General features: G+C 51.3%; 1 protein-coding gene across 2 annotated transcripts in view; it reads left to right on the top strand.

Moving 5' to 3' along the window:
* The window catches only part of LOC120949483 (protein crumbs), a 31509-nt gene extending 18197 nt beyond the window's left edge, over positions 1-13312 (top strand). Inside the window, exons 3-11 of one of the 2 annotated variants that reach the window (XM_040366806.2) lie at positions 3612-4820; positions 5058-5270; positions 5484-6178; positions 6254-8394; positions 8880-10027; positions 10113-10237; positions 10296-10540; positions 10601-10772; positions 11595-13312. In XM_040366806.2, the coding sequence (XP_040222740.1) occupies positions 3612-4820; positions 5058-5270; positions 5484-6178; positions 6254-8394; positions 8880-10027; positions 10113-10237; positions 10296-10540; positions 10601-10772; positions 11595-11825 (6179 nt within the window). In that variant the 3' untranslated portion in view covers positions 11826-13312. The remainder of the gene's footprint in view (positions 1-3611; positions 4821-5057; positions 5271-5483; positions 6179-6253; positions 8395-8879; positions 10028-10112; positions 10238-10295; positions 10541-10600; positions 10773-11594) is intronic. The other variant, XM_040366807.2, reaches the window with a different exon arrangement.
* Positions 13313-13410: the final 98 nt, after the last annotated feature.

Raw genomic sequence — 13410 nt, 5'->3', positions numbered from 1 at the left:
GCGCAAGGTGTTTTAAGCGGTCTAACGCTTCCCAAAAAAAATACAACGAGAAAGGATAAAGGTGTGGTTGCGTTTTGTACGTGAATCGGAAAGCAAAAGTTCCGTTTTTGTTAGTAAGACTGGTATGTTCAAGCGATGAATTTGAGATCAAAAATTTCTCTTTCATCGTCGATCTGTGAAGCCATTAATCATACACTTGCTGCACCTTGTGTAAAGTCACACCCTGCAACCATGCAAGAAAGTAACAGGCTAACATGGAAACGAAAAGGCTAATTCAAATTTACCCTAGTGTGACGGGAGAGATGCTGTGTATTGAACTGTATGTTCTCTTGCATTTGGATACTTTTGCTTACAAGTGCATGTTTATGGATATTAATTAGTTGCAATCTGTGTACCTGAAGATGCGGATGTAATTAATACTGTTGTATTGATGGCACCGTCCACTACATACACTAGCGGTTGCATCAAATAGAACATGAGATTACTAAAAAAATCTATTTAAAAGCAGGATCGCCGCAAACATAGTTTACATTAGGTACTAATACACAGTACCTGGCAGACGAAGTGAATTAATTAAAAAAGCCAATCAAATGATGATGATGAAAAGGATCTTTTTTTGGTGCATAAGCAATAAAAAACTGAAGTAAACCATCTAAGTGATTTGATATAATAGTATTACCTCATCAATAAACAGAGTGGCATAAAATAAGTCGCTACTGCTGTTCGTTAAAATCTTCATGATTTTGTGGTAGGCAAACCATCATTTCCTCATTATGCACTATATTTATACGTTATTATAATGCATTGAGATAATCAAACGAAAACAAATTTAAACCCACCGTGCAGGATTTACCTTTTTATGACTTCTGGCAAATTGATAAATTGATCTTTGAACAACATTTGGGGTGATCATGAATATGGATCGAGAGAAAATCTAGGTAAAAACCATTAAACAAAGGTATCTAAAGCTATTCCACAAACGACCGACATATTCAACACACACTATTAAAGCAGTATTAATTCCCATTCCCGCTCGTACTAATCATACCTCCCAAAACTTCATTTTCCCATACTGAAAACGATTCACAGCACATCCCTAACAAAATTACACACCGAGTTGAGTCATGCATCGTCATCGTCGTTTGTGGCACACGGCCACACTAACGGTTCGTCGAGTCTGCATGCAACCACCAAAGCTGCACCAACTGCATCCAAACGGTGGTGGTTTACGTTGCGCCATACTCGCATACATGAATGTTCTGTTGTGCCAATGTTGCAAATGTACGAAATTAGTACTACCTTCAATAGCGCATGTGCCAAGTATGCACATACAAAGCAAACCAACTGCATTGTGCCCATTTTTTTGGGCTTGTATTTAATTCTTTCAAGCTCAAACAACCCATGCAGGAGTTAGCTCGCATGCTAGCCCAGACATGCGCAGCTGCGTTGCCCGACTCATTTGTTGACTCACTATCGGCATGCCGCAAACCTACACGATCGGCCGCGGTATTTCGAACGCCTATTTCGGCTGCATTTGCTTGCGGAACGAAAACCGGATTTTTGGTATCCGGCGTTTTTTTTTTTGCGTCAGCACCTTTCCGCTGTAGTTGGCCAACCCTTCTTGCCGGTTAGGCCCCAAAATAGGCCACACGGAAAGGCAAAATAGGAAGTAGGCGCTTGTCGAGTGTCACGCGCAAAGCAAATTTCGAAACATTCCCTTTCGGGCTGCGATGGTGTGAACTGGAGCTGCTTGAAGCTGATCGTGTCCCTTCTCGCAAGCGCACACACTGCTGACAGAGTTTCCCGTTCCGGTCACATCGCCCATTAACCCTGTTCCCGTGTTTGCGATTCCGACGTGTGTGTGGATATTCTTTATAGCTCCGCCTGCAGTTCCAGTTCCAGATTTTGCCCTCCTAACCTGACGTCAGGGAGAAATGTGTGACCACTTCAACACACACCGGGCACTTGTTTTGTTTTTTTCGAAGCTCCGTTAGTGGAAAGGAAACAACTCCTTCCTGTGTTGCGTGCTGTAAACACCGACCCCCTGGTGCAATTCTGAACGATGTGACAGTTTAGAGAGCGAGCGCTAAGAAAGCCGTGACGTAGCGCATTTCGGTGCGTTTTGCGGCTTCCCTTCCGTTAGACGGGGGGGCTGCTCTAGTCGTTTGTTTTTTTTTTCAATCCTCTCCCTCTCTCCCGCTAACCATCGTTCCCGTTCACCGTGTATGTGACCAAGTGGTGCTTAAAACGGTTCATTAAAGCCACGGACAAATAACGCGCGAGTGACAACGGCCGAACACCGACAAACGCTGACCATGCGCAGCCGCTCGCACATGTTTTGCTGTACTTGGGGAAAATGAGTTTTGGTTTTGTTGGGGTTTTTTTCCATGTTCATGCTTCGTGTTGGGTGCATTTCAGCTTCATTCAATGTACACACATGCTCTGCCCCCAGTGTGGCGTAGTTCCTTTTTCCGGACGGCAGCCATTCATCGTGGGTGACAAATTAGGTGTGTCGCGCCAAACTGGGTCACAAACCACACGGGATGAACTAATTGCTTCCTGGTAAAATCATTCACAACTGAGCTTAAAACTCACGAAATTCGAGCGAGTGGACCAGAATTGGGACTGAAATGATCATTTGTGTAATAACACCACAAGTACAGCCGTTCAGCTAATGAGTAGAGCATAACAAACCTCTAAGATCCGCAAAGACCATTAGTTCAAAACTGATCAGCACTTAACTCTCCAGTTTATGATGCAAACAAAATGGGGCCATTGTCTTGTAGCTAGCCACATACCTGACGTTTTTGGTCCGATTGAGACCCAATAACAACTAAAAACGCAAATAACGATCTTGAACGTTGCATCAAACAACACATGACTGAACTCGTGTTTGTTGTCTTACTTAAATTGCCATTTAGGTAAGGATCTTGAGCTGTAAGCCATAAGCCATAAAAATGTATACCATGTTTTACTGCTTTCCTATGCAAATCGCATCACCCGCGTCAGATGTTTATCACAACGTGCTATAAATGACGCTGCCTCCGAGGTTAACTACATTTCTGATCAATCAGGAGTTCCGAGTGCGTTACTTTCACGATCTCCGCTGCTGAGATCCGGAGCTCGTAGCAACCTTTGCCGTTCGCGCAAATGCAACGAGGACAACGTTCACTGGAGCAGCACACAACCGGCAGTGATTCTCATCGCGTGATCCAGTTTCATGCGGATGGCGCTCTAACCCGTAGCCTACTATTCAAACACGGTGTGTCTATGACTATTTCATCTGCCAAAACAATGTGCTCTATGGCGAAAGCTACCGTGCCGTAACGATCGAAGTTTTGGGATTGTTTGCCAAAGGGTCTAATCTATTCTTCCTTCAAAGCTATAACCGTTCCTTACTGGGTCAACCCAGGCATTGAAGAGCTGTTTATTTTTCTCTCTACCCAATTTCCATACAATGCCATCGCCCACGCCAGCCCCAGCTCGTACCTTGCTTCCTCCTTCGCGATGTGCATCTCCTTTTTCTAACCTATCACAGACCTCCTAGAGACTCGTACCACATTCACCCACCTCCAATAAACTCTCCGCTTCTGTTCGTTTCCTTCCTGCAGGTGGAGAAATTCTCTCCCAGCGCTATTCAGGTCACGCCCTACTGGTGTCCGTCCTGCCCGACTGGGTATCGATCGTGCTGTCGACGCCGGCCCAGCAACCGATCGAGGCCCGCGTGACCGGCCGCCTGCTGGACAACCGGTGGCACACGCTCGAGCTCATCTACCAGGCCGGCACGCTGTACTGCGTGATCGACAAGCAGTCGACCCCGATCGCGAACCAGAGCTACAACGCGCAGCTAATACACGACCAGGAGATCAAGAACGAGGCGGCCGTCCTGATCCTCGGCAAGCAGTACTCGGGCTGCCTGCTGCACGGCCCGGGCCTGGTGTTCAACTCGAGCGCGATGAACGCGGAAGCGGTCGTGTTTGGACCGTGTCCGCTTGCGGCCGGCCCCTGCTCGGACCACGACGTGCTGGAGGGCGTCCCGGTCGACTACTGTTCGCACGATCCGTGCATGCAGCATGGGACGTGCATCTCGCGATCGGACTCGTACGAGTGTCACTGCACTGCGCGGTTTAAGGGCAAAAACTGTGAGATCGACATGGGGCCGCCCTGCTTGTCGTACCCGTGCCAGCACGGAGGGACCTGCCTGGAGGACAGCAAGGGCGAATATCGTTGCACGTGTGCGCCGGGCTACACGGGTGCGGTGTGCGACACGGAGCTGAGCGTACATCCGCTGTGCGAGAAGAACCCGTGCGCCAACAATGGGACGTGCCGGGTCGCGCCCGGTACGAACACTGTCGAGTGTGAGTGTCTGAAGGGATTCATCGGGATGCGGTGCGAGATCAACTGGGACGACTGCAAGCCAAACGTGTGCCTCAATGGGGGCCGCTGCATCGACGGCGTGGATGCGTTCACCTGTGACTGCAAGGGGACGGGCTATGGTGGCACCCTCTGCCAGAACAACATCGACGAGTGTCTAGCGAACCCGTGCCAGAACGGTGGCACCTGCTTCGACACGTACGGATCGTTCCTGTGCGACTGTCCGTCCGGCTTTACCGGGCCCAAGTGTCAGATGAGCGTGAACGAGTGCAAATCGCAACCGTGCCAGAATGGAGGCACGTGCATCGATACGCGGGAAGGATTCGAGTGTCGCTGCATCCCTGGCTACAATGGAGCGCTCTGCGAGCTGGAACCAGGCTGTGGCCAGTGTCCACCGGACTCGGAGTGTATCGCGGGACGATGCGTCTGCAAACCGGGAACTACAGGTAGGGCAAAACGATCTTATTCGGACAATCATTGATCACCGAACACCGGGCAGTAGCCTCAACTAGTACATCAACCGTAGAGTAGCTTGATAAGCACTTCAAAATTCAAAATTTATCTACAAAACACACCCTTTCTCTCTCTCTTTCTCCCTCTCTCTCTCTCTCTGTATTCCATCCATATTGGCTACTCCGTTTTACTTTCCCCTTTTTCGACCATTCGGCTCCACTTCGCTGTAGGCATGGTAGGGCTTTGCGTAGAGCAGGTCACTGCCGCCGCCACCGCCACGATCGCGACCAACGTCAATGCCGCCGGCACAAGTGCACAGAAATCTCAGGCCCTCACTAATGCATGCGCTAGCTATTGCTACAACGGTGCCAGCTGCGTCCCGGCCCCGGGACCCGCCGGCTTCGCTCAAAATTTTACCTGTCTTTGTGCTAGCGGATACACAGGTTGGCTTATGTTACGCAAATTACCACAAAAATTAATAGCTTAGTAGCTTAGTGTCTAGTGTACACCGGCACGCTCTGTTTGCACCTCTTAGATAGTAACTGTGGAAGCAATCGACAATTTTGCTACCAGAGAATACTTGGTAGCAATATTGAAGAATTACTTTCACCTACAGCAACCCAGCGTACTAATACACACTCTTCTTTAAACGCCAGGAACGCGCTGCGAATCTCCGATCGCACTCCCGTACTCCGACGAATGCAACTGTCTGAACGGGGGCAGCTGCACACCGAACGGTTCGGCCTGCCTTTGCCCACCCGGGTACGATGGGGCGCGCTGTGAGCAGCCCGTCGGCAACGGGCTTTGCAGTCCGGCCAACTGTGCCGAACCGTACCGGTGCATCGGCGGCAAGTGCCAGTGCCCGGACAACATGAACTGTGACAATCCGTGCGCTTCGTCGCCCTGCCTGCACAACGGGTCGTGCTATCTGCAGGGCCAGGGATACGCCTGCAAATGTACGTCCGGGTTTGAGGGCAAGCGGTGCGAGAACGACATCGACGAGTGCAAGAAGGACGGTATCTGCGGCAACGGCATCTGCCAGAATACGCCCGGTTCGTTCCGGTGCTTCTGTACGCCCGGCTACACCGGCCTCAACTGCGATCTGGACGTGGACGAGTGCCTGAGCCATCCGTGCAAGAACAACGCCGAGTGTCAGAACAAGCAGAACGATTACGAGTGCATCTGTCCGGCGGGCTACACGGGCAAGGATTGCAGCGTGGACATTGATGAGTGTGAGAGCAACCCGTGCTCGAAGGGTTCGAGCTGTGTCGATCAGGTGGCGAACTTTACGTGCATGTGCGTGCCGGGCATGACCGGTCGACTGTGTGAGATCGATATTGACGACTGTGAGGTAAGCAAAATGGGGTTATTAAACAATACAAGCTGAGCGGATTATTCTAATCGAAACTTCGTGTCTCCTTTACAGAGTCAACCATGTCAAAATGGAGGACGGTGTATCGACCAGCTGGGTGGCTTCCAGTGCGACTGTAACGCGACCGGCTACTCGGGCATCTACTGCCAGACGAACATCAACGAGTGTGAATCGAACCCGTGCACGAACGGGGCCGAATGTGTGGACAAGATCAACGACTACCAGTGCAACTGCTTCCCGGGGTACACCGGCAAGAACTGCGAGGAGGACATCGATGAGTGCGAAAGCGTCCCCTGTCTGTACGGTGGCACGTGCCTGCAGCGCTCCAACTACAGCCTGTACCAGCCGCCGGCGCTTGCCGGTGCCAAGGGACTGCCGGTGCACTTTGCGCAGCCGTTTTCGTACGCGATCGCGGCCGGCTACGAGTGTATCTGCGTGCCCGGCACGATGGGCACGAACTGCGAGACGAACATCAACGAGTGCGAGAGCAATCCGTGCAAGAACGGCGCGTGCGTGGACGGCGTCGGCAACTATACGTGCGAGTGCGACCCGGGCTTCGAAGGGTCGCACTGCGAGACGGACATTGACGAGTGTCTCAAGTACCGGCCGTGCGTGCACGGCACGTGCATGGATGGCCGCAACAACTACATCTGCGACTGCGACGGGCTGTGGGGCGGCAAGAACTGCTCGGTGCAGCTGACGGGGTGCGTTAACGAGCCGTGCCTGAACGGTGGCACCTGCGTACCCTACCTGGAGAACGAAACGCAGCACAAGTTCAACTGCTCCTGCCACCAGGGCTTCCAGGGCAAGACGTGCGACACGGTGACGACCATGTCGCTGGTGGCGAGCAGCCTGCTCGTGGTCAACACGACCCGGGACGAGGGCTATGACATACAGCTGCGGTTTAAGACCACCCTGCCGAACGGTATACTCGCGTTCGGGAATGGCGCTACCTCGTACATTCTGGTGCTGAACAATGGCCGGCTGAATCTGCACTCCGCGCTGCTCAACCGTTGGGACGGGGTGTTCATCGGATCGGAGCTGAACAACAGCAAATGGCAGAAGGTGTTCGTGGCGATCAACTCCTCCCATCTCGTGCTGTCCGCGAACGACGAGCAAACGATCTACCCGATCAACTCGTACGAAGGCACGAACGGTAGCAACACGTCCTTCCCGATCACGTACCTTGGCGGCACGATCCCGTCGCTAGCGCAGCCCTACCTCAAACACATTGCCCGCGCCGTGTCGAGCTTCGTCGGCTGCATGGAGGACGTCGTCATCAACGGGCAGTGGGTGCTGCCGGGCCAGGAGCAGGAGTTCACCACCCTGCACAACATCGACACGGGCTGCCCCCGGACGCCGCAGTGCGAGCCGAACCCGTGCCACTCGAACGGCCACTGTACCGATCTGTGGCACACGTTCTCGTGCAGCTGCCAGCGGCCGCATCTGGGGCACACGTGCAAGTACAACATTACCGCGGCGACGTTCGGGCACGAAAACACGACCAACTCCGCGGTGAAGGTGACGGTGAGCGATGTGGCCCGCCGAGCGATCCGCTCCGTGCTGGACATTTCCATGTTCATCCGGACGCGCAAACCCTCCGGCCAGGTGTTCTACCTTGGGTCCGATCCGGACAATCAGAACGCCAACGCCAACCAGTCGCCGAGCGACGATTCGTACGTCGCCGCCTTCCTGTCCAAGGGCGAGCTGCTGGTGCGCATGATCTTCAACGACACGCCGGAAGGCTACACGGTCGGTGGCAACAAGCTGGACAATGGGTATCTGCACCTGATCGAGGTGATCCGCAACTCGACCCTGATCCAGGTGAAGCTGAACGGCACGGAGTACTTCCGCAAGACGCTGTCCACGTCCGGGCAGCTGAACGCGCAGGTCCTGTATTTGGGTGGGCCACCGCCGAACGCCGACACGATCAACAGCCTGTACAAGGACGACTCGGAGAAGCAGTACTTCAAGGGCATCATACAGGACGTGCAGGTGTCGAACGGGTCGCACGCCATGATCGTCGAGCTGTACCCGCTCGGCAACGAAACGGAGGGGCTGGAGCTGCCCGCCCCCTTCGGACAGGTCACGATCGATCGCACCTCCGTGCTGGAGGGTATCGTGTCGGACGATCTGTGCCGCAGCCAACCGTGCTATCACGATGCGTACTGCGAAAACACGTGGAATGATTTCATGTAAGTGGATGGCTTCATTTAATTCACGTGTAGGGTAGCTAACATTGCTTCAAATGACTCGTATGGACTATTGAGTATTTGGAATGTATTTTTGCTAGTTTACTTAGCCGAAAGTGTAAACAAATCAGTGTCATACACGATCGCCCAATGCACACGTATTAATCAGGAACTATAATTTCTTTCTACATGACCTTACATTAACATGCTTACGGTACACGCTTCCTTTTCGCTCGACTGCCAGAACAGTCTGTGCAAGTGGTTAAGCTTTGTGGACACGTTAGCGGAAATGAAAAAGTTCTGGAACAAGCTATCGGTGGCTAGGTAAATCGACGACCCTCTTGGGACACTTCCCGATAGATCTTTCTCGCTAGTTCCATTAACTTCATGTTCAGATCTTTACAAAAAACTGTAGAAAGTAGTAGTCGGCAGTACCACAGACATCACTCATTCTTACCGTACTCATGATTCACCTTTCCTCTTTCCAGCTGTACCTGCCCGCGAGGCTACAAGGGCAAGTACTGCCAGGACATTCAGTTCTGCGAGCTGCAAAAGTGTCCGATGAATGCGACCTGCCAAAACCTGGACGCCGGCTACGAGTGCATCTCCAACATGACGTTCCATGACGACAAGGAGCCGCTGGTCTTCTCGTTCAACGACAAAGACCGGAAGGACATCAGCATGGACACGATCGAAATTTCCTACCGCACCAAGTTCGGCGGCACGCTGCTGTACGTGCACGATGGCGATATGTACTTCGAGATCTCGACCATCCGCCAGCTGGTAACGATCTCGTGGCTGCTGTCGGGCGACCTGCCCGAGACGCACCGGTTCGAGCGGGAGCTGGCCGGCGAGGACGATAGCTACGACTGGCACACGCTGCTGGTGAAGGTCAGCCAGGGCGGCAAGCTGGAGGCGGGCTGGAAGGGCTGGGAGACGGCGATCGATCCGCAGCCGAGCCTTACCGCCGACATTGACTACTTCGCGTTCCGGCATCTGTTCTCCGGCCGGCAGCAGATCTACCTGGGCGGCATGCCCGAGATGGCCCACATCGAGAACAACTCCGTGGTGAGCGGCGGCATCGACAAGGGCTCGTCGTTCAAGGGCTGCCTGGGGGAGACGCGGGTCGGCGGGTTCCTGCTGCCGTACTTCCCGCACGAGCTCATCTACCCGGACACGTTCAATCTGACCGAGGGGCACTTTACGCTCAACTCGAGCCAGCCGGAGCAGGGCTGCATCCTGTGCTTCCAGCAGTCGTGCAAGAACGGGGGCGTCTGCAGCAACCCGTCCGAGCAGTACGCGTGCGAGTGTCCGGCCGGGTACGAGAGTGACGATTGCTCGCAAAACATCGACGAGTGTCTGGCGGCGAACTGCGCGAACGGGGCGACCTGCGTCGACGGCGTCGCCAGCTTCGCCTGCCAGTGCGTGGAGGGCTACGAGGGTCAGCTGTGCGAGATCGAAATCAACGAGTGTGACTCCAACCCGTGCCACAATGGGGGCGTGTGCCAGGATCTGCTCGCTGGGTTCACGTGCACGTGCACGGAGGAGTATGCGGGACCGCAGTGCGATGTCTTCCGGCTGGTGACGTGCGAGAATCTGCCGTGTCGCAATGGTTCCCGTTGCGTGGATGGATACAGTGAGTAGAGGCCGTCCGGCGTGTTGGGGAGTTAAGCTCACCCGTTGCTTTGAACTTCGTCCTAACTGCGTGTCTTCTCCAACAGATATGACCACCGGCAACAACTTCACCTGCACGTGCAGTGCCGGATATGCGGGTCCGCTGTGCGACGTACCGTTCTGCCGATTGGAACCGTGCCAAAATGGTGGAATGTGTGACACGGAAGCAATGGTAAGTTACAATACCGCGGGAAAAGAAAACGCCTTTTACAATGTTGCTTCTCTTGCAGATTCCCGTCTGTAACTGTTTGCCCGGATACGTGGGCATGTTCTGCGAAACGGAACTGAACGAGTGTGAGTCGGCGCCCTGTCTGAACGGTGGTCAATGTATCGACTTCATCAACGAGTACCGGTGCAACTGTACCGGTACCGGGTTCGATGGCAAGAACTGCGAGCACGACATCAACGAGTGTCTGCAGGAACGGATCAGTTGCGGTGGCCGAGGACACTGCATCAACACGGAAGGTTCCTTCAGGTTGGTATGCCGCATGTGAACGTCACTCTGACTGTGCTAATCAACTGTCCATTTTCGCAGATGTCACTGTGAGGAAGGTATGTGCGGGAAGGACTGTGCCCAGTCCGATCCGTGCCAGGTGAACCCGAACGTCTGCCTGAACGGAGGCATCTGCGTGGAGGATTGTGATAGAGAACGAAGGTACTACTGTAACTGTACCGGCGGTTACACGGGTGTCAACTGTTCTGAACAGGTATGTCAGCGTATGTGCCACCATCAACACCGCACTCGGTCTGTGCGTGGACGGCAACACTAACACACATATATTGCTTCATTAAACAGCCGGTTCTTCGTGCATAGATAGGGGCATCGGATCGCTCCGATCGCTCGCTCGATCGGATCCATACATCACATCATCGCTTTTCTCACGCATTCTCATCTCTCTCTTCTTTCTCACCTTTCTCGTTTCTGGTACATCGTCGCCCTTAGGCCGATAACAGTCTCAATGAGATCAGCTATCTGGATACGGTCTACTACTATGTTCATAACTTTGTGGGGAGTGTTCTATTCTTACTCTAATCAACTCTTTTCGCACCATGGCCGAGATACTGAACCTTTCTCTGTACATGGTTTTGTTTTATCTTTCTGTTTCGTTACGGTTTATATGTTCATCTACTTTTACACTAACACTAACTAACGTCTAACGTTTATCTTTTGGGTAGAATGTACTTTCTCACACAACTAACCACAATGTGTTTGTGATAGTTTTATGTATGATTTGTCATTTATTTTGGTAACAAGACTTACAAAGATCGCATTAATTCTCGGTAGATCACTTAGTCAGATCGCATTTAATTGATCGACGTTTGATTTACTATTTGGTTACCCCTCCTTGATGCTTTGCACACTCTTTAACAGTGTATCATTTTTAGATTGATTTCATTTACATCGCATGCTGCATCAAACTGCCTGTCACATAGAGAGAAGCATGATGTAGTGAAAAACCCGTTAACAAATGGTACAACAATTTCAATAATGTTTCCCTGTGTGTCCAAATGCATCTTCCACCCTACAGGCGACACTAGAGGCCGAAGAAGCATCCGGTGCGGACATCGCACTCATCGTCGTGCCGGTCGTGATCGGCATCCTAACGATAGCCGGTGCGCTGATCGGTACGTTCCTGGTGATGGCGCGCAATAAGCGCGCGACCCGCGGCACCTACAGCCCGAGCGCCCAGGAGTACTGCAACCCAAGACTGGAGATGGACAACGTGCTTAAGCCACCGCCGGAGGAGCGACTGATATAGGGTAGTGGTGCTCGGTGGTTAGTTCTCTGTTATTGTAGTCCCTTTTAATATGTGTAGTCCCATTTTGTTTCATTTATGTCCCCCTGTGTCTTCCCGTTCCTTCCCATTTCCTTTCATAAGCTAAAAACATTGTTCATTGCCGTCCAAAAGCGATTATCATTTTCGCCAGACAAAGAAGGGTTAGGATTAATTCTCCTTTTGCCGTCCTTCCTTCTGTCTTGGGCAAAAACCCGCAAAAGAGGATATTGGGGTACCTAAACCTTAGGGAAAAATACACACACCCTTAAGCCCGAATCCCAACCAAAGTGGGGATTCTAATTGTAAAAAGTTAGCGTAAGCGTCGATGTAGTTGATTGAGAAAACAAAAATTAGTAACAACTTTCCAATTAGGCATACAAAAGCGTCCTATCAGCACACACTCACACCGGGGTACCGCGCCACTGCACACGACTTGGGGTGGTTTTGCCTCACTTTACTTGTATTCATTTTAACGTCTGTTTTTTTGGTTTTTAAACGCCTCAGCTGATAACATTGTGATATTCATCAACTGCTCGGCTAACAACAGTGGTGCACCGCGAAAAGCGTTCGATTATCCAGCCCCTGGGTGTGCGATAGGTAGCGCAAAACAGGAGCAATGGGACATTTTATACCACTTACAACACCTTCGTTGAACAAGATTGAAGCATTTTTACTAGATCCAACGACAATCATAGACACACACACACACTTATCGTGTTCCGATGTGATTCCTCGACTGTGGTATGAGGATTATTCGCAAAGGGATGGGTTAAACATTCCTGGCAGACATCTAATGTGCCTACAAAATTTTGTGATCTATGCCCGAACGGTGACGTAGGTGAACTCAGCATGCTCCAATTTCCTCACACTCAAACAACGCTCAGGACAAGGTTGTCTGTGCAGGTGAAGTTAGTGTTAATCTTTTAATGCCCTATACTTATGCGACCAAAAGTGCAGATAGAATCACATTACAGATATGGTTAATGAAACACGTATGGTTTTTGTAGGCGATACAGCTGTCAAGCTACTATATGATACTATGAATCTTTAGCAACCAAGAATGCAAATGTCCGCCGTGTGAGAGAAGAGAAAAGCGACGGACAACACTTTACAAAACGGGGATATTGTGCGCGTTTCCTCCAAACACAGCAAACTGCTTCTAGAGTTGCAAACAACTCGTTTTTACTAAACTCAACCAGGTTTCGTGCGTTCAAACAGGAAAGCTGCTAAATCAACCCCATCCAAAAAAAACGCGAAGGATGAATATTTTTGTAAAGTAGAACCGTAGCGATGCATAATTTTATTCTATAAAACGACAGTGTTCAGAGCATGCCGAACATGTTTTGAGGAAAAGTTACTTAAACGAACGATCGATAGCCAGTAAGGTAAAACTAATCGAATGCCGGAGTGTAAGCTTGGTGCGTAATAAATTTCGTTCGCTCAAGTAGATACCACTTGAGTACCGTGTACCTAGTCGCTGTATTGTGTTAACTACGAGTTTACTACGAACAGAATTTACTACGAAAGAAAGAACCATCGAAATACGTCACTTTTCGGATAAGTTTTA

Source organism: Anopheles coluzzii, chromosome 2 (genome assembly GCF_943734685.1).
Source record: "Anopheles coluzzii chromosome 2, AcolN3, whole genome shotgun sequence".
Taxonomy (NCBI): Eukaryota; Metazoa; Arthropoda; class Insecta; order Diptera; family Culicidae; genus Anopheles; species Anopheles coluzzii.
Note: the sequence above shows the minus strand (reverse complement) of the source record. Positions and strands in the feature narration are given on the sequence as shown.